We start from the raw sequence: 24,166 nt of genomic DNA, 5'->3' as shown, positions 1-24,166 counted from the left end.
GAAATGGAGGAGAAAAAGGGGCGGGGCCATGCCGCTGGGTGACACTCGTGAATGGTCCAGTGCCCCTGTGAGTTTCCCCTCCCTCTGTGTCAGTTTGCCGCGCAGCGCGCACCGCACCATCCCCCCTCCTCACGTTCTAATGTAATGCAGGGCTGTCTTACGATTCCCCTTCCTCCCCCTCCTGCCGCTCTGCAACGATGTCCCACCTCCTCCTTGTTATGGCAAGCAGCCACATAGCGATGTCCCACCTCCTCTGGTACAGTGATCCAATGATAGGAATCACTGTGCCGTGTGTCATAGGAGGCGGGACATCGCTCCCGCGGCTGCACGGGACATCATCATCACAGCGGGACATCAGCATCATGAGGTGAGTGAAGTATTTCATTGAATACACCGCTAGTTTACTGTTTTTCTTTGAAATAAATATTCAAAAACATTATTGGTATCTATTTTTATTTTTGAAATTTACCGGTAGCTGCTGCATTTCCCACCCTAGGCTTATACTCGAGTCAATAACTTTTCCAGTTTTTTGTGGTAAAATTAGATGCCTCGGCTTATATTCGGGTCGGCCTATACTCGAGTATATACGGTAATAGCAAAAAATGAGACATCATATAGAAAGGATAGATCTATATGTGGGGCTTAGTCATGAATGTGATTTCTATTTGTTTAGAATTTTGATTCAATCTGTAAGTTATCAGAGAATGTTGTATCAGATGTTAGCCCCAAAACGTATTCTTCTGAAAATTTGAGGTCTCTTGGATACATATGCCAACAATCATTTCCTTTTGTGCAGCCCACTTCATCATCCATGAAAACTTTTGAGATAACTACGTAAACATTAGTCATAAACATAACTGTGAACCAGGGGTGGGTTTCAACCAATATGGACCAGTATGGGCATACCGGTGCATTGGTGAAATTTAGCATGCCTTCCCATACCCTTTCTTCCGGAGGCCTCGTACTGGTATGCTGTCTACCCTGGCCTGCCCCCCCTGCTTGCTCCCCCTGCCCCCCCAGCCACCACTTGGTCTCCCCGCCTGCCCGCCCAGTTGCCACTCACTCGCTTACCCCACTGTCTGCACCAGGCTTGCCCCACCCACCCACTTCCTTTGTCGGAGTGGAGGATTGGGAGAAGCCCATGTGGCGCGTGTCCTCTTCTCTTTGACAGCCGTGTTTCCAATGAAGGGGGTGGGGAATCCATGCAGAGGGAAGAAATTGCATGGATTCCCCACCCCCTTCATTGGAAATGAGGCGGCTGTCAAAGAGATGGGAGCAGTGCATGCCATGTGGGCTTGTCCAATAGCCGAATCCTTGCCTCCTGTTCCTTCTTCAGCTGTTGAACAAGCCCACGTAGCGTGTGCTGCTCTCTTCTTTGACAACCGCCTCGATTTCAATGAAGGGGTGGGGAATCCATGCAGGAGGAGGAAATAGCATGGATTCCCTACCCCCTTCATTGGAAACGAGGTGTGTCACACATACACACACACACACCACACTGCTGCTTTCCCAGCCAGGCAGGGTTGCAGCCGGCGGGCTGCGGTAAATGAAGAGAGCACCGGACAGCATCCCCACTTCAGTTTATGAGCCGCGACCTGAGAAACAGAGGCAAAAAAGGAAACAGAGGCAACATACAAAGGAAGGAGGCGGGGATGCTGGCCGGCGCTCTTTTCATTTACCACGGCCCGCTGGCTGCAGTCCTGCCTGGCTGGATGGCTGGCCAGGAATGCGGCAAGAGGGGAGCACCGGCCATCATCCATGTGTACTTTGCAAGCCGCGGCAGCGGAGAAAGAGAGGCTTCTTTTTTGTCAGTCTCTCAGCTGATCCAGTCCCCCTTACTCATGCACCTTGCATTGCAGCAAGCGCAGTGTGTCTGTGTGTCTCTGTCTGTGTATGATGTGCGTGCCTTTTGTGGCGTGCCCAACACCTTCAGACATCCACCAGGTCGCCCGCCAACCAGCAGAGAAATCGGGCTTTGGCAAAAGGAAAAAAAGCTGTTTGAAATTAGCCCTCTCTGCTGCTCTGCTAAAAAGATGGGAACCAAGGCTAAGAGATAACAGGATGAGTAACTATATTCAGTTAATCCCCAGAGCAGTAAGAGGCTGAGTTGGGGGCTCTGTGAATTGGCTTGTAGGACACAAAATGCCATGATCAAAGGATTTATTGAGCACCGGTTTTAGTTCACAGAATATATCTATGAATATAATTGGAAGAGATGTGTGTGTGTGAGAGAGGGGGGGGGGGAGACAGAGAAAGAGAAAAAGAGAGAAAGGAAGAGAAAGGAAGGAAGGAATGAAGGGAGAGTGAGAGAAAAAGGAGACAGAGACAAAGAGAGAAAGAGAAAGAGAGAGAAAGAAAGAGAAAGAAGGAATGAGAAACAAAGGAAGAAAGAAAAAAGAAACAGAAAGTGTGAGAGAGATAAAAGAAAGAAAGAAAGAAAGAAAGGAGACAAAAGGAAGGGAGGAAGGAAGGAAGGAAGGAAGGAAGGAAGGAAGGAAAGAAAGAAAGAAAGAAATAGAACCTATGACCAGAATTGAGCCCAAAATTTTGGTTGCTAAGCAAGAGCGTTGCTAAATGAGTTTTACCATATTTCCAAGTTGGCCACGCACACTGGTCACATGACTGCTGAGCCATTCCCACAAAACAGGCCACACCTACAGAATATGTTCTAAAAAAATTTTAAACCCACCACTGCTGTGAACAATACAGTACTGCTCACAGGAAACCTAGACACCCATGGAATTATCACAATAAATCCGATTTTGCTTATTTTTGTACATGTACTTGTACATCCAATTGGGTAGTGCAAAATAATATGATTAAAGGCATAAATAAACAGCAACCAAAGTAAACAAATCCAAAGGCAAACTAAATAGAAAATAAAGAAATAGTCTAATAGTCACCATAAAATTACTTAACTGTAAAACCGAACACTAAATACATATCAAATCTAAACAGTTTTCTGTTTTTGAAGAAGTTCAGAGAGGAGCGCATCAGGGATACTTCTAGTGACAGATTTTCATAATAAAGAAGCCATTACAAACTGGGATTGCCTTGGGTCTATGTACCTTTGACTCCTTATGCAATTGGCTCCAGAAAGGATTCTCTTCCAAACACGATATTCACACAGACCTTGTTAACAATACAAATTCCAGCAAATGAACTTTTAACATAGAACTAATATATCTATATACTAAGGCAAAGTCTTAATATACAAGGCAGAGTCCCTTTCTTCCAGTCATATGGTACACCTGAAGGGAACAATTGTCTTCACTACTAATAGAAAATCTGCAGACAATTATTTATCTAATAATTATTTGACTTTACTAGTCTGATAACAAACTCTTAGACTCTTGTCTTCTTGTCTGCAGACAATTATTTATCTAATAATTATTTGACTTTACTAGTCTGATAACAAACTCTTAGACTCTTGTCTTCTTGGGTTGATGCATACATGGGTATCAGCATGCTACTGATAGCACTTCATCTCAAATCAGCAGATGACTTCACAAAGAGCTTCATATACTATAAGTGATAAACCATGCAGACCAGGGGTGTCAAACTGGATTTCTTCAAGGGTCAAATCAGCATTGTAGTTCTCCGGGAGCCAGCCAAGGACAGGAGGGGGCAGATGGGATAGATGCCTCCTGTAGCACCCTGCTGCCCCCCCCCCCCCCCGGTGGCCCGTTCTCTGGCCTCAGCCACCTGCTGCACTTTGCCAGCCAAAACAGGGTGCACCCTTCCATGCAGGCCAATCCTTTGCTATTTCCAGTCTGGCCCTATGGGCCAGATTTAAGCACCCCGCAGGCCGGATTCAGCCCGCGGACCTTGAGTTTGACACACTTCATGTAGACCATCTACCAGAATATCAATACTATTTTCATTCCATGCTCAAGCCTGAATCCAATTTGAAAGGGCTCTAAATAATGTATTTAATCAAAAATCTGTCATCCAAGTTGTCTACCACCATCTCCAAGAAGAAAAAGCTGTAGACCAAGAAGTAAACTAAAATGGCCAAATTGAGTGATGGCTTCTTAAATAAAATTATTGTTAATAATAATAAACTGTTATTCTATTCTATTCTATTCTATTCTATTCTATTCTATGCCACGCCATGCCATTGCATACCATTCTATTCTATTCTTATCCTGTTCTATTCAGAATATTGTATTTCAGTGGGTTCTTTCACTATTTTGAATAGTATTTTAATTTTCTTTAAATTTATTCTATATTTTATGAATAGTTTATACTTAAGCATTTAAAAGCCAGTATCTACTGTGAAAAAATATAAACAAGATAAAAGAATATAAAATCACACTTCAGTTTAATGGGATTATATCATATCAACTTTCTGAAATTCAGTTTTAAGTAGACTCATGTGCAGTATAATTGTACCCTTAACATTCTACTTAGCTCAAATATACCTTTAAAAACAAATAGTATTTTGCTTTTAATAGAATTTTGGTTCCAGTTATATTACAAAATGAATCACTCTTAAAATATTAAAAAGAGCATCACTAAGTTCACCCAAATGCTTTATCTAATCCTGCTATATGAACTATTTACTAAAGTAAACAATTAAAGTAGAAAAGCCTGCAGTCCCTTTTCTAGAGTACATGTCACAGCACTTATAGCTAAAGATATTTCAGAAATCTGTCTACTTTCCATCTGTTCAATTTCTAATAGAATAACTAACTGAAAGTTCATGTGAAAGTTCATTTGGAGTTCAAATGTGTCACAGTGGGCCATTTACAAGCTAGAAGTTCATTTGAAGGTTAAAATATTTTAATTCTTAGTTTTTTTTTAAATGCACTGTTTAAATGCAGCTACCGCTTAATGAGGCAATTTTGAGCAAATAAAGCACATTTTGAGAAAATATTTAGGTTAGTTTCATGTTCTTTGAATCCTTGCCCAATAGGACTGATATCATGCAAGGAGAATATTAAAACTGCCCTACTTAGCATCATTAATGCTTCATTGACCAAAGGCAGCAAGCATACCAGGAGTGAAATGCTACCAGTTCGGGCCGGTTCGCCCAAACCGGTAGTAAAAAATGCTACCGTTCACCAGAACCGGTCGTGAAAAACTGCTTAATAAAGCAAAAGAAAGTTCTTTTGATTAGCTGTGCTGTATGATGGTAGGAATTTCTCCCCCTCTTTTTTAGCATTTGTGGTCCGTTTTTGCTCCCAGAAGGCTTTCCTGAAGCCTGCTAGGCCAAAAACAGGGGTGAGGGGGTTCATTTTTGTTCCCGGGAGGCTTCCCTGAGGCTTGCTAGGTCAAAAATGGCGGGGGCGGGGGTGTTGCGAAAGAAAGAAAGAAAGAAAGAAAGAAAGAAAGAAAGAGGGAGGGAGGGAGGGAAAAAGGAGAGGGAGGAAGGACCACAAACTAGACGCAGCTTCAGAGGATACCTTGAAAGAGCACAGCAATCCAGGGCTGGAAGATACCTGGAGGTCATCTAGTCCAACCCCCTGCTCCAGCAGGATATTGTTAATGTGAGTTTCTGTCTTTTGACCATTCCCAGTCACATGACTACATAGCCATGGCCACCCAGTCAAATGACCCCCACCAAGCCACACCCACCCACCAAGCCACACCCACAGAACCAGTAGGGAAAAAAAAATAGATTTCACCACTGCAGCATAAATCCAGTAAAACCTTGTTTATTTATTCAATGGATATTCCTCCTTTCTGCTCTGATGAGTACATGATGGAGGAACAATATTTTAAAATTGCATGCAAAAGATTAAAAAATAATGTTAAAATGTATTAATAATTAAAAGTTTGGCAAATTGATATATAAAGTTTTAAATTAAGAAATGTAGGCAAAAATCAATGACTTTGCAATCATAAAGCAGTACAGTGTGCAAATAAACAATTAGCAATAGTTATTAAAGCTGGCAGACCTTTTCAAACCAGTTTCTATCAATGTCAAGGAATAATATAACTCCGGTTTATTTCCTTTTATCAAACTCCTTTCCCACTGTCATTTTGAACATGTATTGTTTAGGTGTTGCTTGGCTAGCCCTGGAGAATGATCTTTTCCAGATCTCTAGATCGTTTTCTCACTTGATGCATGCAGAACCCATTACTGCAAAATCTCTCTCCATTCCATACATTGTTACATTGGAAGTTATTAAACTTTAAAACATGTAATGAATATGCAATAATATAATTCCAATACTGCATATTCCTGATAGGTTATGAATGCATTGCATGTCTATTGATTTGGAGTTCAGATAGTAGCAGCATTTGCTGATATTGGCCACTCTCAAAAAGCTAAGCAGAAATGTAGTTGGTAAAAGCATCAGGAAATCTCAAGGTTATATGCTAGGCTAGGAAATAGATAAAATGTCCCAATAAAAGGACTAGAAAATCATTTCTATATTTTTCCTCCTCAAAATTACACAGTTCCAAGTCACCAAGTGTTGAACTCAATTTGGGGGAAAACTTTTATTTAACTTTTCATTTAAGACTAACATTTTTTCCTCTTCCTTCCATTCCATTAACATTTGCATTGTATTATTCAGATTAAATACAGAGTGGAAAGGTTTAACTTTTACTAATAATATGAACTATGCAATGAGATTTTTTTTTCCAATGAAAGTTTTAAAAAGTGAACTAAAAGTCAAAGTGAATAGGGTGCCTCCAGTTTAAGGCTGATTTCATCACTATTTTTGGCAAGTCACAACGAGGTAAAAATTACAACATGTACATCATGACATACATCTGTGCAAAGGCAAAATTATGTCATGAAGTCTGCCAGGCCTATGTAAATAATAATCATTTGACCTTCTTTATCTGATTCCCACCCATGGATCGCCATCTCACGTTCTCTGTTTTGTGCTGTTACATGAATGTAATTTAAAGTCAGTATTTACAATACCTGATTTTACATATACACATTGATATGTTAAAATGGAAAAAAAAACACCCACAATGCAAATATGTATGATGTGACACTCACTCCAACACCAGCACTCTGCATTTCCTTCTGCATCAAAATCTGCACATCATAATTCTTCAAACCAGTGTTTCTCAACCTTAGCAACTACAAGGTGAATGAGTTCAATTCTCAGAATTTCCCAGTCAGCCTTACTTAGACAATGGGAACCCTATGAATGAGTAAACCTTTCACAGAAGTCTGATTCCTGTTATGACATTCACATAAAAGCATTCTTTTTAAGGCTGTAACAATAAAACTGTATACCACCCCCGTCATTCCCCTAGAATAATCCAATATCAGCAGACACTGACCTGCAATTTCAGTAAGGGAGACTTGAGAAAAATCACATGTGACATCTGGTAAGAGATATTCTTTAGGATTATCTATTTCATATACCAATTGTTCTGCCACAGTGCCGAAGGTCACCAGGCCTCCTGTGTCAGGTGCTTTGGATACAATAAAACTTCCATCAGAAGAAGCTTCTATTATGGGGAAACCGATGTTATGCCTAAAAGTTCAAAATATTAAAATTTAATTATATGGAAAGTATATCAATGTATTTCATAGTAATGTTTAGGTGGTTAAAAAAACAAGGAATGTTAAAGATTGCATAGTGGCTGATAACTTGGGAAACATACATTTTCCCAGTATACATTTGCTTAATTCAAGCAAATGTATATTGGGAAAATGTATTTTCCCAAGTTATCAGCCACTATGCAATCTTTAACATTTCTTGCCCACCAGAGGTGGGTTCCTACCAGTTCGTACCTATTCAGTAGAACCAGTTCGTCAAATCTACCGAACCGGTTAGAAGAGGTTCCACCAGTGGACCTGGAAAGCAGGCCACACCTACAGAAGAGGTTCCAAAAATTTTTGAAACCCACCACTGGCAAGGATCTTGTAACTTGACAGCTTTAAGACTTGCATGCTTCAATGCCAGAGTTTCTGAATAGCTACTTGGGTCGACCTAAGTACTAATTCATAATTTCATATCCAGTCACATGGGCGGCAAGCCACTCCCATCCGGTCACATGGGTGGCAAGCCACTCCCACAAAGGAGGCCACACCCACAGAGTAGGTTCCAACAATTTTTGAAACCCACCACTGTTGCCCACTTCTCAGAACAATTCCTAGTCAACCTATATGAGATTCAGTGCTTACATTTCCTACCTCTATTCTATTGCACAAGTTTCAACTAATTGAGGTATTCAGAGTCAGCCATATTGCAATCATAATGCAGTAGAGATTGCAAACACATTGCATTTCAGTTAAGGGAAAGAGTTGCCAGAAAGAAAGAACAAGGACAAAATGGAGGATGTTGTGGCTTATAGTCTATAGCAGCTTTAACAAATTGCAGCCACATCTTCATGGACATGAACATGACAACCTGACAGCTTATTACAAATAAATGTATGAAACACAGCAGAGATAAAATAATGCTATGCTATAATGAACCACACTAACACATTATGAGCTAGCAAATTGACTACTGTAGGAGATTGTAATGGCACAATTGATTTTTCAGCATTGTCATTAACTTTTATTTAAAGATGGATCACATAAACAAGTACCAATTGGCAAGATTTCTCATCACAAGGCATTAATTCTAAGGAGGAATAAACATAATAACATCTACCACTGCACTCTCCCAGGACCCAGCAGGGTTTTTTTTCAGTCTTAACTTCTCCTCCAAGTTCCATAAAAATCTTACTAGCATTAGTTTCCCAGGAGATGACATAATTAAACAAGCTCTCCATTATCTTAGCCATGCTATTGTTGAGCTGTACTACTGAATATTTTCAAGCACTCAGAGGCTGCTCCTAAAATGGTGAATAAATCTCATTCCACAAAAAACCCTCCCCAGTTTCAACTTATCTTTCCTTATGAAGAGCCTGAATTCTAGGTCTGTAGCTACAGAACACTTATCTAGGACAGGTTGGAACTATATTATTGTAAGACCAGTATATTTAAAGTGAAATCAAATTAAAATTGTACTTAAAAGACTAAACTGGTTTATTTTCTAACTTATTTTTAAGTAGGCCACATTCCAATGGAAATTCTAGTAGAATTTCTATAAGGAGATTGATATAATCTTACTTAGTGACACAATTGTTTTTGCAGGGATATTTTTTGCACAGGTATTAATATGATCATAGGCTGAATAGTGTCTTTATAATGCTATCATTCAGCAATCTAAGTATTAAAATGTATTACAAAAATATTCACCAACATGTATCTTACAGAACAATAAACATACCAGTTTGGCACAGTATGCCAGTCAGTGAATATTCCACCTGTACATTGAGCACCACATTCAATCAGATGACCTGCAAGACTAAAAATCACATTTGATATTTAAACAATTTTAATGAAGTGAGTTTAAAACCTTAACATTTACTGAAAGTTTCTACTGTATAATATCCAATGTTTAGAAAAACAAATCTTTATTACATCTAAATTGATATCCTTTTGAAAGAGGCTTTGAAACATCATAATTATTAATTGCTTCAGGGATTTTGACTGTTGTATTATTTTAACAGTATTAAAATTAACAGTATTCTTTGAAACAAAGAGGATATTTACCTTCCCGCTGCTAATAGGCTGAATTCATCTCTAGTCCATCCAAACTAGAAAAATAATGTTTAAAAATACACATTTTTAAAATACACATTGCAATAGAATTAAATAGTGAAAAGAATGTTAAATCCCAAAAGCAGAATCTGCAACAGATTTCCATAGCTCAGCTGTTTCCCAGTTTCCTCTTTTATGCATGCTCACTTGTATACAATATGAAAGAGACATTATAGGAATATGTCGCTCATGGACACCCTCCATAATCCATCCAATTTCGCTTTTCCCGTTTTTATAAATTTCCTATGCAATTACTGTATGCAGTAAGCAGAAAAAATACTCTAGTGACCTAGAAATCATTGGAAATAATTGTATTGTCTTTTACTTAGGTTATATATTTCACAATTAAACCAACAAAGGGAAAAGAGGAAGGTAGCACTACATATATGCACCCCCGCCCCTCTCTCTCTCACACACACACACAGAGGCATACAAAGAAACAGACCCATACATATAAATATATGTTCGTGTGTGTAGGTATGGGTATATAGACACACATTTCACATTTCTAAATTGCCCATCTTCCTCAAAGAGGGACTCTTTGTATATGTATATTTATTTGTTTGTGGGGGGATCTCTCTCTCTCTTATTAGCACTAGTTTCCCAGGAGATGACATAATTAAACAAGCTCTCTATTATCTTAGCCATGCCACAGTTGATCTGTACTACTAAATATTTTTAAACACTCAGTGGCCATCAGCTCTTGAAATGGTGGATAAATCTCATTCCACAAAAACACCCTCCCCAGTTTCAACATATCTTTCCTTATGAAGAGCCTGAATTCTAGGTCTGTAGCTACAGAACACCTATCTAGGACATGTTGGAACCAGGGGTGAAATGCTACCAGTACGCCCGAACTGGTAGTAAAAAAATGGTACCCTTCGCCCAAACTGGATATTGTTAATTTTTCTGTCTTTTGATCCCCCAGTCACATGACTACATAGGCATGCCCACCCAGTCACATGTCTTTGTCGAAGTCTGAGTTGCTGCCAAGGTTCTTATCTGTTTGTTATGTTTGGGCTTTCAGCCACCGAGGTTTATGTTTCCTGCTAATAAAGTGCTGTGAAATTCCAGTTAAGCTTGTCTCGGCATTCGTTACTGGAGGAGGAGGGGGTCAGAACATGTATGTATGTATGTATGTATGTATGTATGTATGTATGTATACACACACACACACACACACACACACACACACACACTCTTTGAGGGATGGGGTGAACTCTACGACTTTTACTTCCTTCAGGGCAGTTTCATAGGCTCACTGTTCTAGTTTTGCTGTTTTTTTGGCAAGATCCAGAGTCACCTTCTTGGCTGGGCATATATCTTGGTAGTCAGCAGCTTGGTGCCCCTCCTTCCAACACCTGAAGCAGCCAGTGGATCATCCACATGTGTTCTGCTCACATGGTGGCAGTTTGGGGGCTTCTTTTTTGAGAGGGTATCTTCACCATCCATGATTTGGCTAGTATTTGAATCGAGCCAGGTTGATTTCCAGTTCCTTTGCTATGACATACCAGCCATGAAGCGTATATAGGGGGTGCCTCTGGAAATTCAGATGTTGTAGACCTTGTCACTTAGCCCATCTTGGAAGCATCCAATCAAAATATCTTCTAGCCAGTCAGTCAGTTGGCAGACCAAGCTGCAAAACTCCTGGGTGTACATGGCCATGCCCCTGTGCCCTTGGCTAAGATCTTTATGATTTACAATCGGCTAGAAGGTCTTTGAAACACTTCTGAAGTGCAGCCATGAAGTGCCAAAGTTTCTCAGCTCTAGGGCATCATTGCTGTGGATGGTGACCGTCCATTCAGCTGTGGCCTCCTCTAACACCATAGTCATGCACAGCACCTTAGCCCCTTTGGTGGCTATTTCTGGACCAGAAATGCTCCAAATTTGTGATTCTGTTTTTATAATCTCAATAATTTCCCATTGTAAGTATTTCATGTTCCCTCTCCATTTTTCCATATCTTGGCTTAGGTTACCCTTAATTGTCTTTAAATAACAATCCTTACTGTTCAATATTCATTACAATATCCTTAGTCTACTATATTGAATAACAAGCAGTACACATCTCACTTTGTTCATCGTGTTAGGAGTTCTATATGTTTCCAATATATTTCATATATTTTAACCCATACTTAATTGTCCTTCCATTGTCATATTCAATCAATTAGCAACTCAGTTTAATTATCATGTATAAAAGTGAATTGCATACCTCTGCTTTATATTCTCCCCATTACAGTTTCATATTTGTCCATATTCCATATATTTTAACCTTTAATTATCTTTCCATTATCATATTCAATCAGTTAGCAACTCAGTTTTATTATCATGTATAGGAGTAAACCACATATCTCAGCTTTATATTTTCCCATGCAGCAATTTCTAATTGTCTGATTTTCCACCAGTAAGTCTTTCGTCCCACCTCTCTATTCCTGTCTTCTCCCTTTTCTTTGTTTTGACATGTTAAAATTGACCATTTCTGCCCTCTTGTGGTGGGCTGAATTGTTTGCAAGTTGCAGTTAAAGAAATTCAGATGAAAGAAAAGTTAACAATGCTGTATTATTTTGAAAAGCAGCATGTATTTGTAAAATATAGAATGGGAAATAGCATTAGCAAAATGATCTTTGAAATTAACTGGATTTTCTGGATCAAAAGAAAAAGAACAACACATACTATATATTTTTTGTAAACTATAAGAAAAATGTCAGAGTCACAAGCTTAAACATTTTGTGTATTTCAGAATCTGAATTCATAGTTGCATCAGTGTAAGTAAACTAAATTAATCAAATTTCAGTTTATCATATGCATAACTATTTCTTAACATTTAGAGTAAAGCTATTACGGAAAACTAACCTATGTATATGTAAATATTTCCATACATATTACTATGGGACTTCAGTTGTGTTTGGTTTACTTCTCTTTTAAATATGGGAAAGATGGACATTATGAAATTTTGTTCTGACTTGAAATGTGAGTAACAATTCCTAGTTCTGCAATTAATAAATAATATGGGTAGAAGTAGTCCTCAACTTACAACAGTTTGTTTAGTAATTGTTCGAAGTTACAACAGCGCTGAAACAAAGAGTCTCATGACTGTTTTTCACATTTATGACCATTGCAGCATCCCCATGGTCACATGATCAAAATTCAGATGCTTGGCAACTGGCTTATACACTATATTACCAAAAGTATTCGCTCATTATGTCTTCCCGACTGAATTTCTATTAGTATTTTCCCCACTTTGGATTCATTGTTGAGTGACTGACACTGCATTAGTGCCCATAATGTGGCTAGATATTTCCTTAGTCTACTCCATGCTTCATTCATTTTTATTATCCTATAGATGCATATCAGTTATAAGGTGACTTCTACAAATTAATAACTTTTTTCATTATTCTTTGTACTAATTATAGTTAGTCTGGATTTTATCAGACTGATTTTCATTTATCTGTCCTGTATTAATATGTATTAATATGAGTATTGGGTAGAGAATTTGTAACAACATCCAACAGACATCAGTCAGCAGAGATCTGGAGCATGTGGCATGTCCATGTGGGAATGCATGGGACAGGCAGTGGTTGAGGGGAGCAGTTAGTCCTGCAAGTAGCTCGGTTCCATGGTATCTAAAGCTTTAAAGGCAATAACCAGGAAACTTGAATTGCATCTGAACATCTGTTGGGAGCCAATATAAGTTCATACGCGAGTAAAGGCAGGTGAGCGAATACTTTTGGCAATATAGCGTATATATGACTTGCAATCATCATAAATATTGAGCCAATTGCCAAGCATCCGAATTTTGATCATCCCCATAGTCATGTGATTGACATTCAAATGCTTGACAATTAGTTCATATTTATGACAGTTGTACTGTCCTGGGGTCATGTGATCATCTTTTGCAACCTTCTGACAAGCAAACTTAATGGGGGGAGCCAGATTCACTTAACAACCGTGTTACTTAACAACGATTCACTTAACAAATGTGGCAAGAAAAGTCATAAAATGAGTAAAACTCACTTAACAAGTTTCTCACTTAACATAAATTCTGGGTGGTAATTTAAGGATCACCTGTATTTAGTCTGGTAAAATGGCTAGTAAAAAAAGAAAATATTTTAAAAATATTGATCCACACTTACAGAATGAAGTAGTGGTCCCAACGCAAGGCTACTATCAACACATCTTCCAATCACCACAATATCTGCTCCTTGATCAAGAGCTCTGCTGATTGGTGTTGCACTGAAGAAACAGTCAAGACTTAGAGTTAGAATAACTTTTTTGTCATTTTAAAAGTACACTAATCGGCATACATTAAAATGAAATTCCGCTGTATACAACTCTCAAAGGTCACCACCTCCAATATACACTATATAAACATGACAAAATAAATTAAAAAAAATTATGATTATACCCACATACCAGTGGTGGGTTTCAAAAATTGTTCAAGCCTACTCTGTGGGTGTGGCCTCCTTTGTCGGAATGGCTTGCCGCCCATGTGACCGGATATGAAGATGCTGATGACACTTGTCAGAACCACCTTAAATTACCTCACACACAGCACTGGCATGCATAAGAATATGATGTAAACTTGTTTTTTAAAAGGCATCTTTGGTTTGCGTTAAAACAACTTCCACACACGCAATGTTCTGATTGTACCACAAACGCAGTAGTCATCCTTACCTTTCACAGAGGCACTGAGTTTTATAAATATGAGTATGATAGTGTAGAATAATCATATCCAAGGACCAGTGGTGGGTTTCAAAAATTTTTGGAACCTCTTCTGTAGGTGTGGTCTACTTTCCGGGTCCACTGGTGGAACCTCTTCTAACTGGTTCGGTAGATTTGACGAACCGGTTCTACCGAATAGGTGCGAACTGGTAGGAACCCACCTCTGCCACATACCCTCATATATTATATGAACAGAGAAACAACACAGTCTAGTTCAGATACATGTACATGGCAAGAAAAATTAATCTTGCAAGTTTACCAGATGGATGGCATAGGGAACAAAGCTGTTATAGAATCTGGTAGTGTTATAGAATCTGCTAGAAATACTTCAAAACCTCCTCCCAGAGGGGAACAACAGAAACAGGTCGTAAAGTAGGTATGTGGGGTCTCTAACAATGCTTCGAGCTCTAAGCACATAGCGCTTATAAGCAGTATCCTGAATACTGCTTATAGGAATATAGGAAGCGAGTTTCCTATAATCTTCTCAATTGTCTTTACTGTCTCTCTGTATGGACTTTCTATCTGAGGCACTGCCACCACCAAGCCAAACCATGATGCACTTCAGTTCCAAACGCTCTCAATCATGCCTCTGTAAAAAATGGTCAGGACAGAAGGAGAAAGACGTGCTCTTCTCATCCGATGCAGGAAATGCAGATGCTGGTTTGCATGCTTCACTAAGGATGATGTGTGGAGAGACCAACTCAGATTGCCATATTAAAATCTTAGATAGAATGACAGATTCTAGCTGCCAAAAATAAAATAAAAAAATACTGCAGTTTCTAATTGCTGTAATGAGAACATTGGCAAAACAAATACAGCAAAGGATTCCTCTCCACAAGAGAGCTTTGCAAATGTGAAAGCTTTCCCTGCCTGGCGCTCTTCATTTACAAGGTAAAATATTCAGTCATTCAGCCAGGACAGGACAAAAAAGGAGTAATCATGAGCCATGTGCATGCTTCATCTCAGGAAAAAAAGTCTTATTTTTAAAGTTCAAGTATCAAATGGATGGAAGAACAGAAGAAAGCAAGCCAAACCAACCAATACAGATACCTCTTTGCAATTAATGGCACTAGGGATTGTGACAAAACTTCCTAAGACTGTGAATAGACCATGCAGACACTAGAGTTAAATAATCAGCCTAATCATCATAGCATCTTTGTATTTCAAGCCAATCTTGGACAGCACCAACAGGACTAAATATCTAAAGTGAGTATCTTAAATGCTTCAGAAAGAGTGACTTTATAGATGATAATAATCAAAGCAAGCTGTATTAAAAAATATTTAATAAGCATCTCTAGTTTTCTCAAAATGTCTATCACAGTCTATATTTCTTCTTTTCAGCTTGATTATTATAGCATTACTACTTAGCGTCTGTGCAAAATTTGTAGTGGATGTATCATAATTGCTTGCTCTTTACATTGGAGATTGCATGCATTCCATTAAGTAATACCTTACAAATTAAAACAATATGGAATATATTTTTAGCTGGCTGAAAAATTGTGCAATAATTTTCTTTCTTTCTTCTCCCACATGTGGGAACCAAAGACATAACAATGAATCTGAAAACAACAACTAGAGCAGGGGACTGCAACCTTAAACACTTAAAGAGCCATTGGGATCTGTTTCCCACAGAAAACAAACACCGGGAGCCACAAAACCTGGGTGGGCATGGCCAACTCAACATCACTCACTCCCACTCAGTCACATGACTCCCTTCTCAGCCATGTCTACCCAGGTTTTATGGCTCTCTCTGTTTTCTTTTCTGTGGGAAACAGGTATCTCTCCCTCTGTGTGTGTGTCTCTGTGTCTCTCTTTCTCCCCCCTCCCTTCCCTCTCTCTGTCTCTGTCTGTATCCCTCTCTCTCTTTCTATCTCGTGTGTGTGGGTGTCTCTGTGTGTTCTGTCTCGAACCATTTCCAAAAACAGGCGAGGGTTGGGGCTGTTTTTTATTATGTTGTTCTTTCTTCTTCTTTGGGTGCTTTTTAGCGTATTATTTAAATCAAGCGTCATTTCAAGTTCCCAGATAAAGGAAGCTCTTTCATCCCCCCTGCTGTGGCTCCGTCAGCTGAACCCACCACTGGCTGGCCCCACCCCCTTGCCCCCCTCCCAGTCACTCCTCACCTAGCCTGAGAAGGTAAGGGCGATGGCAGGCGATGGAAACTTGCGCCATATTTCAGAGCAGGAGCGAAGCACCCCTGTACTTACCATATCTCACAGGTTGTCAGATCCCTAAAAGTGAAGCTGCCATTCAATTGGGAGGAGGGGGCCCCTGGAGGCAATTTACTGGCAGTACCTGTGACAACTGATATTTTACAACTGGCTTCCTGGCAGGGGAATATTTATGATGGCTGTGTGGGATGTCTAATGGAAGATAGCCATGGGAATGTATGTTTATTTGGCTCTCAGGCCAGTTGATAAAGGAAACATTTTCACACTTGTGTATTGGCTAGAATCTGCATTCTGACAAAGAGGAGGGGTCACTATTACTTTAATTCTACTTGCATTGTCTAAAGGGATTTAGATGTTGCTTTGCCTGTAATGGCTTCCATTCTTCTTAATTAAAGGTTCCTTTTGAAATTATCCGTTTCAAGAGTCTTCACTTTCTTAAGTTAGGAGAGAAGCCCTTACACAGGTGTTTCTTCCAGCTCTTGTTGATGCTGTACACACCTTGGTCACGTGGGGAGATGTATGACTTCTTCTCCGGCTTGAGATATTCGCCCAGCCTGGCTGCGGTTAACCTGCTGCTGTTACCACCTCCATAACCTGCCCACTGCTCTCACAATGCCTTGTGCAGCACAATTAAATTTAGTGCGCTTCACAATGGGGAGTCCAATCCTGGAGTCCATTATGACACAGAGCATTGGCCACAGCTGGGCCAGTGTCTCGGGGCGAACAAGTCACGCATCTCCCCGAGTGACTAAGGTGCATGCAGCACCAACATGTCCTAGTGTTGCTGAGTCCCCTCAGGGAAAAGGGCGGCCTACAAATATTAATAAAATCTCTAAAAAAAAATAATCTCTAGTGACTTTGAGGGGAGGGTGAGGGGCGGAGCCAGTTGTAGTTTCAGCCGACATAGAACCACAGCAGGGGGAAGAAAGAGCAACATGTGGCTCCAGATACCCGAACTAGAGATTACAAACAGCTAGGGAAGAAAGTTAAAGAATTAGGAGCACAAGTGGTGTTTTTATCTATACTTCCAACAAAAGGCCAACATACAATGAGGGAGCAAATGATTTTAAAAAAGAACCACTGGCTTAAAAACTGGTATTGTCAACAGAACTTCAGCTTCCTAGACCATGGTCTGGATTACCAAGATTAGGGCTGTCAAACTCCTGGCCCATGGGCTGGATGTGTCACATGCTGGCCACGCCCATGCCTGGTTTAGAGAAGGGGAAAATGTTCCAATATGTCATGTGATGCCACCGTGATGACGTGAGTTTGACATGCCTGACCTAGATGAGGGGTTACTGGCAAGGGATGGACTGTACCTCACAAGAACTGGAAACAATATAATCAGAACACAATTGGCTCATCTTATCAAAACGGCTTTAAACTAAAATTGAGGAGGGACAATCTTCACAACCTACAGAGCCTAATTCAAAGTAAAAACCATTAGATAACCAATCACATAAGGAGGAAGGAAGCAAAGAGAAAAAAAGAAATAAAAAAAGAAAAACATAATGAAATAGTGATGGAAAGGATGTAAAATCCCAGTTACAAAGTAGGAGATATAAGAAACATACTCAAGACCAATAAAGGACTCAAATGCCTATATGTTAATGCTCAAAGCTTAGGGAACAAACAGAGTGAATTTGAAGCACTAGTACATGAAGATAGATTTGATACAGTTGCCATTACTGAAATTTGGTGAGATGAAACTCAAGACTGGAATATATGATGGAAGGATACCAAAGAAAGAGATCTAACAAAAGAGGATATGGAGTTGCATTATATATAAAAGATATCTACATCTCTACAGAAATACAGAAAACCAAGGGGAAAATAATAAAAAAATTAATAAAAAAACATATGTGAATATCTAGAAACAAAGTTATACTTAAAAGCCAGCATGGATTTGTTAAAAACAGATCATGCCAAACCAATCTCATTTCATTCTTTGACAAAGTAAATAAATTAGTAGGCCAGCGAAATGCTGTGGAAATACCGTATTTTTCAGGGTATGATACGCACCAAAGTATAAGACGCACCCAGGTTTTGAAGAGGCTTTTTTTTAAAAAAAGTAGGTAGGTAGATAGAGGGATAGAGACGGAGAGAAAGAGAGAGAAATACAGTAGGTAGGTAGGGAGAGTGTGTGTGTAGATAGGTAGAGGGATAGAGAGAGAGAAATACAGTAGATAGGTAGAGAGAGAGAGAGTAGATAGGTTGGTAGGTAGAGGGATAGAGAGAGAGAAATAGAAATACAGTAGATAGGTAGGGGAGAGAGAGAGAATGAGAGTAGGTAGGTAGGTATATAGGTAGATAGAGGGAGAGAGAGAGAGAAATACAGTAGGGAGAGAATGAATAGGTAGGTAAATGTTTCCAGGTGTATTTGTCCATGTGCTGGAGAAGGAAATCGTTGACAACCTGTAGCACCTAAAACTTTGTTTCTGCTGGCACAACACTTGACCAATGTAATTCTCATCAAACAGCTAAACAGCTTTCTGAAAGGAAAAAAAGTTTTTGCACTCTGCATACCTTTGCAAAAACGAGCCCATTTTTTTCAGAAAAAAGAGGCATGAATAGCCTTGGGGGGGCTTGCAGAGTGCTCCTTCGGGGGGGGCAAAAACGAGCAAAAGAACGGGCCATTTTTCACGAAAAGGGGTTGTTTTTTTGTCAAAAAAATTGCATGCATAGCCTTATGGAGGCTTATAGAGTGCTGCTGGGGGCTGGGGGGGGGACAAAAAAGGCCTGGTTTTTGCTCATTTCTGCCTTCCCCAGCCACCAGGAGCTCTCTGAAAGCTTCCATAAGGCTATGCATGGCCATTTTGGTGAAGGGGTGGGGCTTCGCGAGGCAAAAAAAATGCTGTATTCTGTGTATAAGATGCACCCAGATTTTCAGCCTCTTTTTAGAGGAAAAAAGGTGTGTCTTATACTCTGAAAACTGCGGTAGTATATTTAGACTTCAGCAAGGTATTTGACAAAGTAGATCACAACCAACACTTTGGTAAACTAGAAAAATGTGGGATAGACAGCATCACCACCAGATGGATTTGAAACTGGCTGACAAACTAAAGTAAGTCTTCCTTGTTTTGTACTATATCTACATGGAGAGAAGTAAGCAGTGGGATACCACAAGGTTCCATCGTAGACCAAGTATGCTTCAATATCTTCATAAATGATTTAGATGCGGGAACAAAAGGGGAACTTATCAAGTTTGCAGATGACACTAAGCTGGCAGGAATAGTCAACATTCCAGAAGACAAGCTCAAGATCCAAAAAGATCTTGACAAACTTGAATAATAGGACAAACTGGAGAAAACCAAGATTTTACACCTGGGCAGGAAAAAAACAAAGGTACAAGTACAGATTGGGTGAAACCTGGCTCAAAAACAGTAACTGTGAGAGGGATCTTGGAGTCCTAGTGAATGATCACTGATATATGAGTCAGTAATGTGTGGCGGCAGCCAAAAAAGTTAATACAATCCTGGGTTGTATAAACAGAGACATAGAATCAACATCACATGAAGTATTCGTTTATAAAACCCTAATAAGACCACACCTGGAATACTGCATCCAGTTTTGGTCACCATATTACAAAAAAGATGTTGAGACTTTGGAAAAGTGCAAAGAAGAGCAACTAAGATGATAAAGGCCTGGATATTAAAACATATGAAGAACAGTTGCAGGATTCGAATTTGGCTAGTGTAGAGAAAAGAAGGACTAGAGAGACATGATAGCAGTATTCCAGTATTTGAGAGGCTGCCATAAAGAGGAGAGGGACAATGTATTTCCCAAAGCACCAGAGAGCAGGACAAGAAACAGTGAATGAAAACTAATCAAGGAGAGAAGCAACCTGAAATTAAGGAGAAACTTCCTAACAGTGAGGACAAGTAACTAGTGGAACAGCTTGTCATCAGATGATGTGGGTGCTTTATCAGTGGAGGTTTTTAACAAGAGACTGGACAGTCACTTGTCTGAAATGGTATTGGATCTCCTGCTTGAGAAAAAGGCTGGACTAGAAGACCGCCAAGGTTCCTTCCAGCTCTAGTCTGATTCTGAAATGAGTACACACTATACACATGTGCAAGATGTCGCAAGCAGAGCCTGCTCTGTGGGCATGCACGCCGTCGCCAGCTACTCTTCTGGTTTCTGGCATGTACCTCCGTGGACCACAGAGCACCAGAAAATGGCATGAAAACCCCCAAAACTGGCCTGAAAATGACCCAAAAAATGACACATCAGCTAGCTGGTCTGGTTCAGGCACTCAGTGCTGAAAAGGTTCGCCATCACTGCACTATACAGTGCCTTCTGAGATAACATTTTACAAAATAAATATTTAAATATCTTACCCTAAATATACATTCATGCTCTGAACATTTTCTGGAAATAGTTTCCCATTCTCCTGTTTTATGATGGTGTTCCTTATATTGTTTAACTGTAAAATAAAACAAAATAAACCTATGATTTTGTTATGAAAATATTATTTATATACTGTCCTGACATATACAGCACATTAAAACATTAATAAAATTAATACAAACAACTTCCTCAGTCACAAAACGCTGATCAACATCATTTTACATTTTTAGAAAAGCATTCAATATTTAAGAAACTACAGAAACTACATAAGTTTGTTTCTTTGTAATTATTTATCTAGCACATATTAAAAAAAAAAAAACACTTGTCTGTTTGCCATAAAGTTGGTGCTGCTAACCTGTAATCTGAGTAATCTTTTTCAACCGTGGTAACAAACCAAGGTTAAGATATAGAAAGAGTTATTGAGAACTATCGGTTTATCTGAATTTAACTCCATATTAGTCAAGTGAGTAGGATACAAACCTACTGTTATTTGAACTTGCATGCAGAATTGTTGCTATTGATAAATACATCAATTCATCTGCAGCACATATACAATTTATATCCGGATAAATTGTTGAAATTAAATGGAGTCATGTGAGATTGTTTGAGCCCTTTTAAACCTGTAACTTATGTTCTTCTTATCAAAGATGGTAGATGATAAGTTAGACACAAAATAGCATAGTGGTGTTGCAGATTGTATTTGGAAAGAACAAAGATTTCACCTAAATGTGTTGAGGATTTTGGCTGCAAGCTCTGAGAGATCAAAGATGCTTCTGTTTCTTGAGTCCACAACTGAATAAAGTTCATTGCAAGAAAAAGCTAAGTTGCAGGGATATGCAGTCTAGTAAACTTCATCTAAGTAAGTATGCAGAAGATTCTATGGTACTTTATCAATTATAATCCCTTTTTAATAATAGATTTATCATTTTAAAAAATTAAACAGATTTAGGACCATACTGTTTATCAAGTATATGTACGGTGCAAAATTATATATATATACCATGTGATACATTTCAATGTCTGTGATAACTGATAGCAAGTTGGGGAATAAGAGTTAAATGAAAATACCACGATTTTGATCAGGATTCAATCATATAGCAATTAAAACTGTTTTTTATTGTACCAAACCTAGTAAAATTACTAATTTTAAACAATCATAATTTTACAAAATATTGAAATACCTCTCCCATCAAATCATCACCAGTAATAACAGCTATCTTCAAGTCAACATTAGCATTTCTGGCAACTTGGTGAAGAGCAGCAGCACACCCAAGTGGATTCATTCCACCAGCATTACTGATAACACGAACACCTAAACAAAATTAAAGCTTCATAACAGTGGGCACATACATAAGACATATACCCAAACCCTAATTTGAGGGACTAATGAGAACTGATATTTGTTAAAACCAAATGCCGATTCCCTTTTAACAATAAATAATGAATAATGTCCCTTCTGACAAGATCTGATTCATCAAATAACGTCTTTGTATTCAGTATTATTTTTTATCTATAGCAATATCTATAAAATTAAACCTACATCTAGTAAATCAAAGGTTTACTATCATTTAATTTCTCATTAAGTTGCTCAGACTGTTATGAGACCAAATTACTATAAATTATTTTAGCGGGTTATTCTATTTAGACTTTAAAATGTCACATATATCTCACGATTGCTCTCAGATTTTTTGTTTATAAACTGAAAGAAAATTTTAGAAATAATTGTAAGGACTGAGAGTTTTTGTCATGCTGCCAGGAGGTGAGATTCACATAGGACTGATCATAGGTTTTGGTTCTGCCTGTCTTTAACAATTTAGCAGAAATTCTGGGTCAGCTTGAACCTGCAGACTAAGTGATCACAAAGGCCAAGGATTGTGACTTGACATTTGAAAAAGCAACAAAAGGCATTACTATTTCAACAGCTGTAACTTAATAGACAATGAACCAAGACTCCAAATAATTACACGTAATATTTCAGAACTGTAAACTGGAAGAAAATAATTGTGACTTCTTAATTAATATAAACAACTATTATAAACATCAATATGAAATTATGACAAAAAATATGCCCAACATACCTTTCCTGCGTATGTCCTTTATATAAGGAGCCATTGCAACTGACACAAAATCAGGAATGTATCCCAAATCCTAAAAAAAAAGCCATCCAAATAAACTGAAGCATTTTACCAGACAATATATTATTTTCTGTTGTTCATTACAGTGCCATAAAACCCAGTTGAAACAACTATAAAGTTTCCATTTTTTTCCAAAATAAAATCCATTTTTAAAAAAGAAAAGCCGTACTGTATTTCACACAAGATTGTTCTTCAATTGACAGCTGAAATTAAACCTTTAATTAAACAATACCAATGTCCTGCAGATTTTATATAAAAAAGATTTTACAAATAAAACATATGCCAGCAGAACAAATTCACTTTCCTTACAAGCAGTCCATCTCAAGCATCCTTGGTCGAGGGACGTTATAGGACATGTATAAGAAAGCAGAATGGAATAAGAAAATTGTTTATTTTGCAAACTTATGTCCATTCCTGCACCTGCACAATATAGCAAAATCCATTTTTCAAAAACAGAAAATCCAATAGAATTAAATTGTATTCATTTTTACAGACATATGCATGTCTAAAGCCTTTTAAAAATCAATATTCTTTCAAAATCTCTCCTTCTAAAATATCAATGCAATCTTCCCAAATTATTTAGGGGAGTACTTTCTAAAGCCACTTCCTATTTAGTGACCTACTGCTTCTTACAATACTACCATCATTGCTATGAAGATGTAAAAAGCCTGGATTTATTACTGCTATTGTAAGACATGGATGACTCTAATAAGTGCTGCACGTCATTGGTAGGGAAACAGCTGAAATTAAACTAGGAAGATATACCAAATCATCAGCAAATATCTTGTTCTATTTCTAGATATTTCCTTTTTGCAAGGAAAACTACAATTCAGCTCCAAAAAAAGCTACCTATAAAGCCCTACATGGCATCGGAACTGGGTACCTGAGAGACCGCCTCCTGCCGATTACCTCTCTCAGACCAATTAGATCGCACAGGTTGGGTCTCCTCCGGATTCCATCTGCCAGCCAATGTCAGCTGGCGACTCCCCGGGGGGAGAGCATTCTCTGTTGCAGCTCCGGCCCTCTGGAACGAGCTCCCTGTTGAGATCCGGACCCTTACTACCCTCCCGGCCTTCCGCAAAGCCACCAAGTCCTGGCTGTTCCAGCAGGCTGGGGGGAGCTGAGAAGCATTTACCTCCATGGAAATTGTGAAAGTTGGTTTTGTTTTTAATATGTTGTCTTTGTCTCGTTCCCCCCTCTCCCTTGTCTTTTTTGAGCCG

The 24,166-nt window shown here is 38.8% G+C and overlaps 1 protein-coding gene across 4 annotated transcripts in view; it reads right to left on the bottom strand.

Annotated features, from left to right (window-relative positions):
* The window catches only part of LOC116512931, an 80,054-nt gene that overhangs the window by 53,236 nt on the left and 2,652 nt on the right, over positions 1-24,166 (bottom strand). For all 4 annotated transcript variants that reach the window (XM_032223633.1, XM_032223635.1, XM_032223636.1 and 1 more), the window contains exons 3-9: positions 22,890-22,959; positions 21,993-22,123; positions 20,802-20,887; positions 13,705-13,804; positions 9,527-9,570; positions 9,201-9,278; positions 7,255-7,451 (exon numbers count right to left, since the gene is read on the bottom strand). In XM_032223633.1, the coding sequence (XP_032079524.1) occupies positions 7,255-7,451; positions 9,201-9,278; positions 9,527-9,570; positions 13,705-13,804; positions 20,802-20,887; positions 21,993-22,123; positions 22,890-22,959 (706 nt within the window). The remainder of the gene's footprint in view (positions 1-7,254; positions 7,452-9,200; positions 9,279-9,526; positions 9,571-13,704; positions 13,805-20,801; positions 20,888-21,992; positions 22,124-22,889; positions 22,960-24,166) is intronic.

The sequence above is a fragment of the Thamnophis elegans genome, chromosome 9 (genome assembly GCF_009769535.1).
Source record: "Thamnophis elegans isolate rThaEle1 chromosome 9, rThaEle1.pri, whole genome shotgun sequence".
Lineage (NCBI taxonomy): Eukaryota > Metazoa > Chordata > Lepidosauria > Squamata > Colubridae > Thamnophis > Thamnophis elegans.
This window is presented reverse-complemented; position numbering and strand designations above follow the sequence as displayed.